The sequence below is a fragment of the Tinamus guttatus genome, unplaced genomic scaffold (assembly GCF_059628265.1).
Source record: "Tinamus guttatus ecotype Peru unplaced genomic scaffold, ASM5962826v1 Tinamus_guttatus_pri_ptg000383l, whole genome shotgun sequence".
NCBI classification, from domain to species: domain Eukaryota; kingdom Metazoa; phylum Chordata; class Aves; order Tinamiformes; family Tinamidae; genus Tinamus; species Tinamus guttatus.
Genome location: NW_028288917.1, coordinates 3,219,893 through 3,236,886, shown reverse-complemented (window position 1 = coordinate 3,236,886; position 16,994 = coordinate 3,219,893). Strand labels below are relative to the sequence as shown.

Below are 16,994 nucleotides of genomic sequence, written 5' to 3'. Positions count from 1 at the left end.
GGTAAGATAAGGATGAAAGCTACAAGCTCTTAAGTTACAGACAGCTGGGAATAAGCCAGGAGTTTAAATACAATTTTCAGGAGACTATGCAGCCCACATTGTACAGGTATTATGATCTAAAAATAAATAAATAAAAATAAAAACATGCCCAGTCCTTTCCGGTTTAGCAAACTTTAGGTGAGCTCCTTCAATGCCAGAAGAGCAACTCACATACAGTTCACTGTTCTCACAAATAGCCAGAAAGCATCATTAAATAGTCTAGTTTAGACTCCATTTCTTCACAGTCATCCACATTTTACACAATAATGGTGGCCAGCTTGGTTGTTTAAAGGATCCCTCTTAAAGAAGCACACTTTAGATCTATGTAGTTTTCTTCTTGGCAGTAGCATCTGCATCTTGGCCACCGAAATTCTGATGTTCAAAGCATTTGCAAAAAAAAAAAAATTACATGCAAATAAATATGAGAAAATGGTGCTTGTGGAATAATGAAGAGAAGGGAAAAGGAGTTCAGTGCTTCTTTAGTTAAATGCTTACATCACTACAGCCATCACATAACTTTTAAATTTACCAAAACTGTCAAACAAGAATTGCAATATTGAAGGCAATAAGTGAATGCACCCTGCTATGCAAGTAACTGAGTTAACAGCAAACCTAGTATCATTAGATTTACCTGATCTGTTAATAAGGAATCTGACCTGCAATTTCCAATAAACCGAGGGCAGAAAGGCTAAGGAGGCTGTTGTTCGACTGGGTTATCATTGGGATAGTTATCATCTTGGTGCATATCATCTCATACATACTCTACAAATAAACTCTAACTTTCCTGCATTTCGGAGCCAAAAGGGTCAAGCTAAAACTCGTGGTGCATGACAGTATCAAACAGACTGGTGCAGGAGCTGCTTAGAGATAACAAATTCACTCCATGGGAAGGGGAAGTGGCTAACCATCCTCTCTACTGCAAAATTTACATTTATAATCAGCCGTTCTGGGATCCTGTTCCACTCTTCTCAGACAAATTAAAGAATCCTGTAGTAGATTGTTTGCTCTCTGGAATTGTATTTTTCTGGTTCAGTGAAAACATAAACCCATTTACTCAGCTCTTAAGTAATATTTCTTCTTTTCTGCTTAATACCTTTTCCAGTATCACAAAAAAAAAAAAAGGAAAACTGTAATGTTCTAAGCTAAATTCAAGTGCACTATTTATAATGCTAAACCCACTCCCCATTCTTGTTCATTAGTCTTCTGTTTAGACATCCTAATATTAATTCACCCTTTAACTCTCAGATTGATCTTAAAATGTCCACCCACTTGTTGACCACAACAGAATGGACAAAGTTCCAAGTTCCAAGAATATATTCTTTGATTTTCTGTAACATCATGACCTTCCTTTCTTGCTCCCACTAATTTTCCTTTCCTTCAAACTGAAAAAAATTTACTAGAATGGATCCAGCTTACTAGACACAAATGACACAAAGCACTGCTCTGTATAATTTGCCATTCTCATAGCTGCTCTTGATTCCTCCAATTACTCATTTCAGATATGAGTTTTAGAGAATTTCCTTCATACTTATATACATATTATGGATGATACATATTATGGTACAAGATTTAAAAATCTGCTGAAGAAAAAATCTAGATAGAAGGATATTAATTATGCAGCTTTTACTACAGGCATATAAACTCTTTAATTCCTTTGCAGGAAATACTTAATGTTCAAAATCATTGCAGAAGTATTATGGCTGACTGAATTTGTATATCTTGCATAACATAAAAGCGAAGTCATTAAACTCCTACAGATTTACTTCTCCGTATGTAATTTGAATGTGAACATATTCAATTAAACACACTGAAGTAATACAAACAAAGATCATCAATGTTTGGCAGCTGTTTGATAAAAACACGTCAATATTAAATACAGAAATACTTAAGGCCACTGTAGTCATCCAACTGATTTTTGACTATCATTTACTCATTGATTGCTGCTCATCCAATATTATCTGTGCATCTCAAAGTCGGTAACTCACAGTTTTCTTTATTCTAACATAAATTAAGCTTTTATGTTAAAATTTCCAAGTCTGAACTTAAGAATACACTGGATTTTTCTTCTGTGGAAATATCAGTTCTAAATTAATGCAGTGGAATTAACTAAATAGTGTAGGTAAGGAGGCATACAGAATGAAGGCTCTTTAAGAAAAAATGTTATCGCAGATGAAGGGATAGAGGAAGCGAAGAATGGAGAAAAAGTATATTTGATAATGAAGAAATTACTGTGCCTTACCTTCTACTTAACTGGGGGACAATCCTTAAATGAAAATAGAATTCGCTTCTTAAAACAGCTTTGAAACTAAGTCTTCCTTCTTATGGTTCCTTTTCATACCATTTAAGAAACATTGATTTTATTGGTCTCTTGTGTTGACCTAGGTCATTTGCTTTTCAGTAACAGAAATAGAGTAGAATATAAAACAAAAGCAATAACAAAAAAAGAAAGCAGAGTTTCACTCTTCCTATCCCATCCTACTTATAAGACTGAAGACACTAAATTCAAGAGTTCAAGTGCTATATACTTACACTTAGTACCAGAGAGAAAAACAGCAAAGAAGGAGCTGTTGATGTGTGCTGGAAGCTGAACCTCCTCAAGTGCTGAGGATTAAGCCTTGACTAACATCAGATTGCTTAAAAGGTGAGAGAAATATTTATGATGTAGTTTTTTTTTTTTTTTTTTTTTTAACCTTAGTCAAAAGATTCAGCAGTAAGGGAAAAAAACTCAAGACAAATAATGTCACAGACATTATATCAGTTTTCTAGCAAACCATATGTCTTCTAGAATGCCAAGCAGAGAACCCAGAGAGAGTTAAGGATGCTCTGCAGTCTACTGGAGAAAGCCAATAACTTGCATGACTATATGCAGAAGGATTTTTGCAGCCCAGAATTACATAATGCTAAATAGTTAGGAATGTGCAAGCCCCAAACTGTAAATTAATTAAATGTAAATACAGTAAAATATCAATCTAGCAAGTGTTTCTTACATGCTTGGAAAAATATAAAGGATAAGTTATAAAAAACAAAACTAGAAGATTAAGAAAAAGTGGCAGAATCTATATAGTAAGTGCAAAAAATTCCTACGAGAATAGCAAAATAATAAGTATGGAAGTCAACAAAATAGATAATAAAGTGAGAAGGCTGTCCCTGCCAAAAAAAGGCTAAAAAGATCTACCAGCAAGGAAGAAAAGTGGAGTTACTATGTGGAGTTCTGAAAGGCCCTAAAGAAAAGAAAAACACAAAACATCAGAGAATATATCTGTGATCTGTGATGCTCTTAAGTTACAACTCAACAAAATAAAAATAATGAAAACACGTAAGTGTCTCTTCCACAACGACTTACACAGCAGAGTTTCAAAAGAATAGAAATTACTAAGCCTCCTCATATATTAATTACTTAAGTAAACAAGTCACAGTATAGCTCCAGGAGCAAACCACAAACACAGCCCAGCAACTCTCATCTGTAACAGTTCCCAGCAGAACAGCATCTCTGTGCTTACAAGGTTGAGATTTTCATGAAGTCAAGCGTAAGGCCAATTTCTGCCTTTCTCTAATGTAGGCAAATCTCATATCAATCTACAGGACAAGCAATCTAATATCTGTCAGAGTTACCTTTTATTGAATTGCAACACACAGTAACACAAAGTGCACAAATAAAAAAGAAAGAAATACAAGGCAACCTATTTTAAGCTGGTACAAGAAAAGGAAAGGCAGTCATATTCAAGGCTTCCAAAAATCCCTTCAAGAAACAACAAAGAAAATAATAAAAGAAAAAGAATTTATCTCCTTCAAAACTGTCTTCTCAGTCTACATAAATCAATGTACCTTCATTAGCACATTTTGCTCATCAGCTATGAAGAAGCTGGGGTGCTCCTCATGGAGCCAGTCTCTCTCAAATCTAGTGCTGCAATGTGCCTTAAGAGTCCCATTGTAACATTGGATGGGTAGCCTAAAGTTGCAATCCCATTTGGAAGACATTCCTAAGACATTCACACTTGTATGGACACAAGTAGGTATCTTGAGCTCAACTGAACTGAAGAATGAATTGAACTTTTGAAGTAAACAAAATTATTCAATACTTCTTATTGGACATGAAAGCATTCTGTGCCTCTGAGAAGCCCTGTTTGTCACCGATGTAGCCAGCATCCCAAAAGGTTCTCAACTGGGTATTTGTCAGTAGCATCGGTGATAGGCAGAATACTGCTAAATGAATCTGAAAAGAGAAAACTCCAGACTGGGGGATTCGCTTCCCTCCCCTTTCCCCCGCACCAGAGGAGCAGCAAGCCTTCAAGCTGCGATTTGTGTTTCTAAGGAAAAGATCGATATTTTCCTCACCTACCCCTACCCCATCAATCTCTCTGGTGTATTTTTAAAAGCATCTGCCACAAAATAAATTTATCAACTGATTTTGTCAAACACGTAACATGGCAGTTCTTCACCAAAATAAGCGTTACGAATTATCCATAGCAAAGAAGTATCTCATTTTTTGTATAACAGTCTCCTGTAAGTTGCTGTAGTGAATTACAAACAGAAGTAATATATATTAAATAAGAATATGATGGCCTCATTGCCATCCTGCAACACAATGGAAGAACAAATTCCAGTTCCCTGAGTGCCACAGTCTCATCACCATACCCATGAAGTCCCAAACATTTTAAATATCCCCTCTCCCCACCCCTTTCCCGCTTCCAAGGTGCCTCTTGAGCAGTCAGCCTTATCCATAAATGACCCAAGAAGTTTAAGATAGTCTGCAAGAAGAAAATAGTGCTGTCATTGCGGCCCAAAATACTCGTAGGGCTGTGACTGTGCATCTCCCTGGGCTTCGTGAGACACACTTGGTTTCATGCAAAGCAGAAGGCTCTGCCTCTTCAGCCCTGCTCAACAGGCCACGCCACATCCAGTGCGTTCAAGATTGTCCCACAAAAAGGAGGTTTCGGGGTTCTGCATTACCTACAATAATTGTATGTCAACATTTTAAGGTTTTGCCATTTGTGAAACACTTTATAAACGTTAGTAAGCACTCACTACTCTGAGCCAAGCATATACTAGCAGTAATACTGTATTAAGTGCTGTCACGTACCACCTCACCATTGGTTTAGGAAAATGAATAGAAAGAGAAGCAAAAGTCCTGACATTAAAGGTGAAAAGGAAATAGATGTATTTTTGTTAAGATGGTCAAACACCATTTGTCACCAAAATAATTTTGACAGATATTAATAAAATGAATGCCCTACAAAAGTGGAGGCTTATAATGCAGTGTGTTTGTTTACTGTACTTTCTTACTATTACAGTTTCCATGGGAACAGGATAAGAGTTTGAAAATTTCAGCACTGGGCAACAAATTCTAATGATCTTTTTTAAAGAATCATTATGAAATATATTAATGCTCTTGCAGAATATCAGCCAGGTTTATATTCAGGTATATTAAATCTGGATTGCAGGTCCCAGTGCAGAGGTGTTCATGACTGGATGTTATTTCTAACTCTTTATGGTATCATGAACAAACTTATTTTAACACACATTAATAAACTATGGGAACCCTTTGTTTTCAGTCCAAACCTCCTAGTTCTTCCTCTGCAGGCTTTCCAATTCCACACAGCTTCCTCAAGCTGCCCTCCAAACAAGCAGGGTAGCAGAAGGTACTGAAGCATTTTGAAAATCTACTTCCCCTTTCTCTGAAGCTTATGCCATATCTTATCCCTTACACTTATAATCACCTACAGCTTAAGCATGATGTAATTTCTTCTGCCTTGTGGGCTGGTTTCTGTGACTCACAATTTCCAAATATATTTGTGAAGGTGGTTCATGAATTGGAGCTGTGTCAGCTGAAGCCTCCAACATTGTTCTGCCCATGTTCAGGACGGAGGCTCCTGCCTCACAAGAAGTTTAAGGCACAGTACAAAGGATCAGCCCTCCCTTCATAAAGGGCACCCCAGAAGCACTTACATAACACCCGACTGCTTGCAAGCGCACCCATGGCTTTTTGTCACGCCATCATTATCTTTTGGTAAGTTTAGGTTTCCTTTGCACACCACTAAAAAAATCTTCAGATGATTCATCCGCAGGGTTGCTGTCAGATGATCACAGTTGCGAGTTGTGTTTCGCGCAGTTTCTATGGCACCGCACTCCTCCCCAAGGTTCCTCCCTGGTTTTAAGAGGTGTCTGAAAAGGGTAAAGCAGCCGTGAAGGGTCCTTATTTCTCCACTCTTCGCAGCGCCCTTAGCCAACAACAAACTCACACTTGTTAACTTGGGCATTTAATCACAGCAATCTGGCCAAATAACCTATTTCAGTGGGACTGATGTCACCTGCAAGTGCCAATGGGCATCTAACTCTATAAATAGTTACATTCGCAGAGCCCTCCACCTGCTCGTCCTCATTGCTCAAGTGCATCACTCCCCTTGGCCAGCAGCATGGGAGACTTTCTCCAGGATACGTCAGATAACGTGTCCTGGGCATATTGAGAAAACTAAACCACACACGTGGAAGCATTTGCCCAGTTTTAACTACAGGCACACAGAGTGTAGCACCACGCTGGTAATACACTTCTGCAGTAACCACGGTTAATTTGGGTGATCTTAGGCATTATTGGTGAAGAAACGTTTGATTTTTCCCATCATGACAGAGAGTAGACGAGCAGATAAATTACTGCCTGTTGTGCATGACTATAGACATTAGCAGCTGTTATTTATAGTGCCTGTTATGTTATAGTATCCCGAAAGACAGTAGAACCATGTCACGCAGCATTGGTACAAATAAAATCACTCCAGCATAGAAAAACACATTTTAAGCTTATTGGAGTATCTTTGTAGTTGATCTTTAAATAGAAAGAATGGACAGCTCAGATGTTTTGATAACAAAAAGCATGTTTTAGTACTCTCTCCCTCTCTTAAACACACCCCTGAGCAATACAAGAAATAAGGACAGAAAAAATTGCATATTAATAAAGTCAGCTGAAAGAAAAAAAAAAAAAGAATGTGTGGAATTCTCCACAGTTACCATCCTGAAGTGTTTTTTTTTTTTTTTTCTAGAAACGGAAGCATTAGAAGAAAAGATTGATCTCATGTCTTTGCAGCATTGAGAGGTTCATATACTCTATCATTTCTAATCTGTTCCTTAATCCTAGCGTGTTAAATACGAGTCCAAAACTTGCATCAGACTATTCCAAATTAAGCAGCACTCCTTAGAGGAATGCTTAGACATCTTACAAAAATAAAAGCTATCCAACACTGAATATCTTAGATACAGACCCAGATTCCCCATGCTCTTCTACAAATCCTAAAAATTAGTGACGGTTGACAGTGTAGTGACAAACAAATATGATTTTCTTGAGTTAGCTATTTTTAAAAAAGTTAAAAATAACAGTTAGCATAACAATCTACTTGAACAATTAAATTACAAGTTAAGAAGAAATCACGCTCACAGAAGAAAAAGTATATATAAAATCAAGATGTTAAGAAATCAGCAAATAAAAATAACTACTATTTATATGATTTGCACAACTGAATTAGGCATAATAAACACCCACTGGACAAAAAACCTGTCCAGACATCTGAGTTGCCTGCACAGCAGCTAGAGCAAGGCCAGACACTGGTGAAACAGAGAGTAAAAACATTTCTTTGTAGGCATTCCCAAGACCTGTGAAGGCGAGGGAATAGTATCCTTTGGCCTATAATCAAAGCCAGGTCCTCCACTGCGACCCACTGTATCCATGTGAAATCGATGAATCCAAGACTACTCTGGCAGTCTTGCTATATTCCTCTGAGACCTTCATGAGCTCCCTGGGCTTTCTATTAATTGGTAACCATTCTGCAAAACAGTACTAACATTTTATCTTGTTCAAAAACGCATTTTGCCTTACTGGCTGTGTTGAGTAGAAATTTCTATCTTTTGATTTCTCTGCTCAATTACATGCTCTTTAACTCTACCCACACACTGCATTGTGTTGGCAAGTCATATATTTTGGCAGTGGACTTCAAAACTATATTCCTCCTCAAGAGAATGGCTGTGCATAGTACATTCACACACAGATGCACTCCCCCTCAGTCCACATGATTTATATATCGCATAGGCAACCATCTCACAAATAAATGAAACCACTAAAAAACAAAAATCCCGAACTCCAGTATATAGAAATCAGTCATTCTACATAGTGGTTTCATTTAGCAATACTTACTAACATTACTAACATGACCTGAATTACCAGAGTTGCATAGAGCTTGTGCTGTCAGTGCTGTACATTTGTTATTTCTTCCTTCCATAATTTAGCTGTACACACTGGGAATGCTTTATAAAACATTTCAGAAATAAAGGTCAAGTACGTTTTCTTACAAGGGATGACGTTTTCTGGAGAGAATTTCCTTCCTACACACCTTCAGCCACCAGGGCTCTTGTTATGTTAGACAAAGAAACTGCAAACACATGTACTCCTGCACGCTTCTGCCCCTGGAATTAAACTGCACGGAATTAATAGAGTGTCTTCCTCACGCCCTGTCGTCTTCATGCCCTGCTCCTCCCCACATTTACTTGCCAATGTATGTGCGAAGGTGCAATTGTCGTGAAAATAATTTTTTATAGTTACTGTTTTGTACCCAGTTCCAAAAGCACAGGGGCTAGTCAGCACTAACCTTTTAGGGAAACATGTCATATTGATCTTGGAACATTTAATGCAGCATCTAAACATCTGCTTGTTCTCTGGCATAGTTTTGTTTTTAAGACTACATGATTTTGGGTAAAACACAACTACGACTTCTCATAATGGCAACGAGGGGGAAAAGCTGTCTCTCTGGAGGACCTGATCACAGCAGAGGATCCTGAGCACCAGAACGTAATTTGGACCATGCTTGTTACCCAGCTCAGATACTGTGCAAAGGCAGTAGCATCAGGCTGGGTAAGAAATCTAAATCCACTAAGATCAGGCAGTCTTTTGGCTGGCTTTAAGGTGAGGCGGTCCTTAGCTCCTGCTAGATGTGCAGCAGTACTAACAAGTGCAAAAGGACCCAGAGGATGCAAACTGACGACACAAAATGACTTCTTACACAGCCTGCTGGTTCGCTCTTAACATCCCTGCAAACTGTCTGTGTTTCAGCATTTGCCAACTGCTCCTTATCTGGGTGCTGAATCACCGAGAGAAAGTGGAGCTAACTAATGCCTGAGTCCCTCCTGGCTCTGCTCCATGTGCTGCTGATCTTAGGCTGATATTAGAAAAACAAGGGGAAAACACTGAGCGAAGACCGAAGTTTGGGTAATGATCCTGTGTTCACATCGTGGGCTGGTATGGTGGGCAGGACAGAATCAGGAAATCAAGAAGTGGAAACACACCCACTCAGGAATATTAAAATAAAATATTTCAGTTTTGTTACTCAAAGCTCACCATTTTTAACAATTTAAAGTAAATCTTATTCACTCCTACTTTCAGATCGTCATTACAGAACTGGACTCCTACTTAACTTCCAGTGCCCCCTTCCTCCTCCCCTGTAAAAAAGTAAAATAGCCCCCCCTCCAAAAAAAACTTCAGCAATATCCACATTAATCTGGTCATCCAAGTCTTCTAGACTTGTTTAGAAGTTAGTCTAGAAAGGCTACGGACTACAGTACATGAGAGTTTGAGAGTTTATGCAGTGTCAAAACTGTGACATGGAGACATTTGGATATTAACTAATCAAATATCATGGTGTATCCAGAGAACTGCTTGCAGTTTAAGTACTGCTATACCCTGAATTCGGTTTTAAACAAATTCAGGTCAAGGTGTATGCTACTACCTCATAAAAAACAACAGAGAAATGGAATTGCTTGGCCTAGATGAGGAGGGAAGAAAGGATAACCATCTTCAGATATATAAAGGGTATCTCCAAGGAGCTGGGAAAAGGAATGCACCTACAGCCTGTAGCAGGTAATGCACTTAATTTGCAGCAGAAAATTCAGGCAATGTAAAAGGAAAAGTGGAGTAACAGTGGAACATGAGGAAGCTGAATAAAATAGGGTAAAACATCCACGAAGAAAGACGTAGGCATGACATGGGCCTGGACCCTTCCCATTCTTCATTTGATGGTTTGATTCATCACTTTTAGCCAGTGCAAAAGAAACAGCGGCCTGCTCTGGAGACCCCAGTCCTCCTCTTCCCAAGGAAAAGCCAATGGGAAGCTTGGGTTCAACCAGTGGGGAAAGGGCAAGAGAGGGTCTATAAGAATATGACGCTTGCAGTAACTGGAGAGTTGACATCGCCATGCTCACAGCTGTATAGCTCATGTCTGCACAATGCTGCCTTTGCTCATGTGCTGGATTCAGTAGTAGAGAGGAAAAGAGAAGAGAAAGCAGCAATCTCCAGGGAAAAAGAGAAACCTATGGTAATTTCAGAATGCATTAGGTGACATTTTCTGTTTTAAATTCAACCTAAGCATTTAAATTAGTCCTTCTCTGAATTTTTTCTACTCATGCAAGTTAATGTGCCACTATCCACCAATTAATCACTGTCAACGTTTTTCAGAACGCAAGCAGCATTTGACAAGTTTTGTCCCGGCTATTGGTTCCGCTGTTTGATCCTGTCTCACCCTTTCCTCAGTTTATCCCTACACAGTCCAGTTCGATTATCCCTTCTTCACACTTTCTTGGTGAGCCCATAAACCTCTACAGAGTTCCAGTAACAAGTATTGTTCAAAGCAGCTCGACTGTCAAGAAAAAAAAAAAAAAAAAAGAAAAATCACATATTTTTTCTTTTAAGCAAAACCTTGCTCTGTATGACTAGCCAGCTAAAAGCAAAACAACCTTGATACCAAGGTATGAGAACTTCCGGATTAAGCAGAAGATTAAGAAAATACTTACCCTCGCTTTATTTTCACCCCTCTAATTCCCATTTCCATGGAAACAGGGCTGGAAAGCACCAGCAGGCAGTCTGCAGCTGAGCATCTGAATGAGCGCGCTCATGTTGGACTCGGCAAGCAGACAGCAGGTGAAGCCTGCAGGACGGCCTGAAATCTATAGCTACCTTTTAAAAGTAGAAGGACGGTCTGAAGTTAAGCAAAGGGCTTCTAAATAGGATTATATGTAACCGTGGTGAATATTCTTGTATTGCACTAGCAGATGATCTAATTCCCTTTTCTGTAAAACAGAGAAATAAAATTGCTTTGTCTCACTGGCACATTGATCACGATTAATAAAACACTTCGGACTGATCGGATGCAATATATTAGTGATTTTTTAATGAGAACTTTAGCTTCTAAACACTATCATGTAACTCTTTCTGAGAAATCTACCTGGCTGCTGTATGGTGGATACACATGCATTATGAGACTGGAATGGCTTTTTTTTATAAACAGGTATTATTTTTAAATAAGGAAAGAAATAAAATATAAATACATATATACATATATATATAAAAATAACAAGTAACTAGTAACATATTCACTAGTTATAAACCACACTGCTTTTAAGCACCAATCCATACTCCTTTTATTTTAAAAGTAACTAAAGCAACCCAACTGTAGATAGAGTGTATGCGGCTGGGGGGGAGGTGTGGTGGGGAAGAGATAATTTTAGTTCTTTACCCAATTTAGTAAAGCTTCATGGAGGAATTCTTTTTAATATCATCTTAGATTATTCTCCTGTCCAATATTTGTTCTTCTAGCAACAGGAATAAAAGCAAACAAGAGAAGGATAAAACATTACGGTCTTGGGCAACACTTTACCCAAACAAGACTGGTTATTATTAAACTCCCTATTTCGTACCTAAAGCAATTACCACCTTTTCAAGTAGATATTATCCATTCTTTGTAGGGAACAGAATGTTAAAACAAAGTGTAACCAATATATTTTTAGCCAATACAGTAGACAAAAAAAAATATATTATAACAAGGGATTGAATGTCTTGTGCAAGTTCAATATCAGCACGTAAGAGCTGACCTGAAAATGGATGATGAAGAAAAAACATGTGGCAGAATAAATCCATTTTTTACAAGAGTGTTCTTTGAACTTTAACAGAGATACTATCAGAATCAAATCAGCCAAGTTCATGTAGGTAGACTGTATTGAGCCTATTTTCTACTTCACCATCAGAGAGGAAATCCGAGCTTAAACCATCAGAGAACAAATCAGACCATTAAACATTTAGTGACTATTGATCCTTTTCTTTTGGGGGATCTGTAATGGCAAGAATAAGCCCAAATTTAGCAGTCCAAACGTATTAAAGACGTATTAAAGTCATTAATATGATGGCAAAAGATAGCAATAGTAGAAAATCCATAGATGATATTCAGATAATGATTCCCATTGATAACTCATTCTATACTATACTAAATATATTTTTAGTTGCTTTGAGGATCATTTCCTTTGCCAGATCAGGATATAGGGACGTCTGGTGTAAAATCCCATGGAATTCACCTAGCTGCTCTAAGTCTTAAATATAGCATACACGAAAGCAGATACTTCCACATATATGTTCCCTGTTATTTTCTACAGCTGGAGCAACTCACATATACCACTTAAAGAGCTCTAACCATTTAAAGGAAGGCTGGGAAAAAAAAAAAAAAAAGAATAACATACACATTAAAGACATCAATTCCAGTAATGACTTTTCTGGCTGACCTTTTCTAAACTGACTTTGTTTCAAAGCTGTATTCCCACTCCTGAGGTCAGGGTGTGTGTGTGTCTGTACATACACACATAAACACACATATATATATTAAAAGGAATGCCAAAGTATGTTGTATTAAAAGGTTGACAAGCATATCTGGATATACTATCTTTATTTTCAGAGTAGAAGCAAATACTGTGTAAAGACTTCCCTAAAGCATTATCATAACTGCAAGCCTTGCAGAAGGCTACGAGGAGGACAGCATCAGTATCTGGCTACAGTTTGTAAAAATCATACTAAGTAAGAAAAGCAGGGGGGAAGGCTTCTGACTTAGCTAAAGAGTTCCTGAAGATAGAGGATGGATTGGATCACTGTTGGGAAATATTTACAAAGGGAATTAGAGCTGGCTGCATGGCTGCTCTTGTACTTAGAGGGTGGTGGGTGTCCCCCCAAAAGGAGTGGGTTATTACTCCCAGCTGGAGCTTGATATAATTCAAGGAAATGAGAAAGCTGCTCCCCACCAGGTCATCAGCACCTTTGCATTGTTTTCCTTTGCAATCTTGTTAGTGATACATGTACAGGGCTTGTAACTGGTTTTCTTCCCATTAACTTTATAACTGCTAATTCACCCCAGTTATTGCTATCTGGTTAACTTACAGGAGGTGGGAAGAAAGCAAGAAGGAACATCAACACAGCTATTAAACGGTGATTGTGGAATGGAAAGAGAGCTACAAAATAAAAGTTTCTGCTTCAGGACCTTTTGTCTTGGAGCGTGGGAAATGTGACAAAGACAGGTTCTGGATACAAGCATAACACAGTAGTGAATATACATTATATAAGTCAATGCTCTCTGCACTTTTATTAGTAAAAATATTATTAAGTAGAAACCACAAATAAACAAAATGCAAGAAATGAGACATCAATATCTAATAAGAAAACTTATTGAAAGCAACCAACTATCAGCATTCAGTATTTTTACTATGAGATTTGTATGTGTATGCACACATTCCTCAACTACTGTGCAGATGTAAACATGTGGGAAGCTACTGCTGTGTTCCTAGACCTGGACCCCACAGCATCTGTATCACTCCTTGATGGTTTTGGAGATCTAATTTCATGTTTCTTCCCTCATTTGCCTCCTCCCATTTCCCCTCCTCCCAGTCCATTTCCCTTTCTTCCTCTCTCCTTCTCTGTAAGAACAACGCCTAAATCTACACAGTCCCGAATTCCTCCAAGTATCAGTGGCTAAACACAAATGCAGATTTGGAGCATGCAATTAGGCCACTTTTCTCAGCTCCTTCATGAGAATAGGGCTGGACATGATCATATATGATGCATATGTTTGCATGCAAATAGCAGGTTTCATGACTACATGTATTTAGTTAATCTCTGCTGAAGAAGAGTCTATTAGACTATTAGTACTAGCATAGACTAGTCTGTTCAGATATAATCATATCAGAAAATGGTTCACCTCTCTCTACTGAATCAGATACAGCCTCCCAGCCACGTAAATTCTGCACTGCAAAGCAGTTCCAAGCCACTGCTAGCCCATTTAAGCACAAACAGGTAGGAGATACGGACAGGAAGGAGAAAAGAGCGGGCATACAGGCCGTAATTCGCCACTTCAGGCCCCACACAAAAGGGTGAATAAATAGCACGGGAAGGCAATTGCACCCTTCCTTTCAGGGCTGCAAACTGCAGCTCCCGCTGTGGCACGTGGAAGTCCCGTGTATTAACCATTTCTGGCAGACGGCCCCTGGAGAGCACCGAGGGGCCGGCTGGCGGCCTCCGCCCCCGCCACGGCAGCACGAGGCCTTGCAGCCCGGCCAACACGCAGCTCACGGCCTTCGCCGAGGTGCTCTCGCTCAGGAGCCCAGCAAGTACATCGGTAACCTGCTAGAAATTCAGGCAGTGTTTTTCAATCAGAGAGGAACGGAAAAATCCCCCACATCCTGTCTGACCTTTTCTTCTTCTCCTCTCCACCAAGTATTTATATGCCGCAAATGGGGAAAATGGAACACCTGCATTATTTAGTTTGCCACCTGCTGGCAATTCTAAGCTTCATAATAGGCACGCATGAAAAATAGTTTTCCTAGAAGTCACACAATTATATGTGACAATAGAAACATAGCTATTTTCATTTTTAAGTGTGCTTGAATTGTACAGTAATTTTTACATCTTACACTAACAAGGTCTTTCCCCCTCTTAAGTTCAAATGTAGGCACTTCTGAAGGTGACTGGAATTTGGTAGTTTAGATAAGCATCTTCTTAACTATTGATTATAAACACATATTTCACTCTGCTTAGATAAATGGTCTTATTCTAACCACCCAGCTCCAGGCCATCACTTTAGATAACACTGGCTTTGAGATCTCGTTGATGCACTTACATACAAGTCAAGAGGAGTTGTGCCATTCACAAAATTGGATCAAATGCTTGTATTACAGATAAAACTAAACAACAACAACAACAAAGATGATCAGACACAGATTATAGATTACAGGTCTGCAGGCACAGACTTGTCTGTGGTCATTACACAGGGGTTCTTGAATACAGCTTTCAGGAAAAATTTGAAAAGAAAAAAAAGCCAAAGTCCACCTACAATCTGTTCAGTAATTACAAACTTTCAAAGCCTTTCTAGAAGCAGCATATTATTATCTACCTTACTATAATGTACTCTTCTCATCTTCACAGATGAAAATGGAAATGAGATTTCAACTTTTCTTTGAGCCATTGCAGTTAACCACAAGTCACACAGCAGTTCAACACGGTGGTCATGTTCCCTATGCAATTATGCCCAGTGCAAATTGCACCTGAAATTTTAGTAATAACAAGTCAAGAAACAAACTGTTTTGTTTTAATTTGTAGCTACTTGGAGGCAGCAGGAATGAAATCTTAAAGAGATGCAACCATTCATATATATTCTACTAAACAGATACAAAAGAAAAAAAAAAAAACACAACAAAAAATGTATTATTCCTTCTGCTCTGAAATTACCCTGATAAATCATGCTCACAATTCCATAGGCAATCGGTTTAATCAAATTCATAACATTCTAAAAAGGATTTTAAAACTTCTTCAAAAAAATTGTTTCTCCCAGAATAATTTTTTGAATTTAAACCATCATTTCTTTCTCCTGTTCTTGTTTTCTTCAATTGCCTTTCTCAGATCGCAAATGGCCTGCTTTAAGTCTCCTGCAAAGTAGCAAGGCATCCTTAATGAAACTCTCTCAAAGTGAGCTAGATTCCACTCCCCTACTTTGGCAGAAATGAGGGTAAAGCAAATATTTATCTGGAGTCAGGTACAGGTAAGGCTTACTGCTTAGAACTTTTAAGAATCAAGAAGACCAAACTGAAAATAGACTCCTCTTTTAAACCTCTCTCCTTGCCAAAAACACATCTTTGTAACTAACACTACAGACTGTTCGGAGGGTTCATGCAAACACCTTTATAAGCAAAAACTGATAGCAGTCTCCACAAAAGCAGTAACTCCTAAAATATTACCAAATACCAAAACTTCACATGAAAGCAGATCATTTTAACAAGAAACCATTTCTTCACTTTCTCAAAGATAACTTCAGTGATTATAAATAACAAACAAGATTTCTCTATTCAGTTTTGTGTTTGCAATTTGTTGTATTACAGACAAACTATACATAAATAAAAGTTTACCTGTATTCCTGTCAGGTAAAATACAGCAATGCTTCTGCAGTATGCCAGGCAGAACCTATTGTAATAAAGAAATAGACATTAATATACATACATTTTTAACATTACATAAGAAGAACTGATGTTTGTGGCAGTATACATGTGATCAAGTATGGAGTTCTCATTTTGGATAAGAATCAACTATCATACAAAGCAAATTTTAACCCCACTCATTAGGAACAATACCCAGAGAAGATCCTTATGAGAATAGCTGCTTCCTAACTGCCTGCAAAGCTCTTCTTACCTTCTCCCATGGAGAGCAATATTAAAAAGTGGAGCAAAAGAACATAAGCACATAATTAAATGTGCTGAGCTTAAAGCAAGATAATATACTAGCAGTCAATGAAGCTGCTATTCCTGGCCTTGCATATGTTTAGCTCTCCCAATTTTGAAGTAAATTTCATAAGCTTAGCTTCTTTTTCTGAACTTTCCTCTTGTAGCTGTGTCTGGTTTAACAGCACACACAGACCATTACAGCCACTCAGCTGTGAATTAACGTATTGAGCCAGAACACTCCAACCATATTCTTTCCTTTATCCTTATCCAGGCTGTTATCACCTACCGAGGGGCCAGTAGAGTACGTAGGAATGCCAGTAAATCTCCCAGATGTTTGTTTTAAAGCTTGCCTATAATGTTTTTATATGCAGGAAAACCGATCCCTATGAGCTTATGTACTTTAT

At 38.3% G+C, this 16,994-nt stretch overlaps 1 protein-coding gene across 4 annotated transcripts in view; it reads right to left on the bottom strand.

Annotated features, from left to right (window-relative positions):
* Window positions 1-16,994, bottom strand: part of DLGAP2 (DLG associated protein 2) — a 432,244-nt gene that overhangs the window by 346,061 nt on the left and 69,189 nt on the right. For 3 of the 4 annotated variants that reach the window (XM_088530583.1, XM_088530594.1, XM_088530590.1), the window contains exon 2: window positions 16,279-16,333. The exons of the other annotated variant lie outside the window; for it this stretch is intronic. In XM_088530583.1, coding sequence (XP_088386709.1) covers window positions 16,279-16,333 — 55 coding nt within the window. The remainder of the gene's footprint in view (window positions 1-16,278; window positions 16,334-16,994) is intronic. 4 annotated transcript variants of the gene reach the window in all.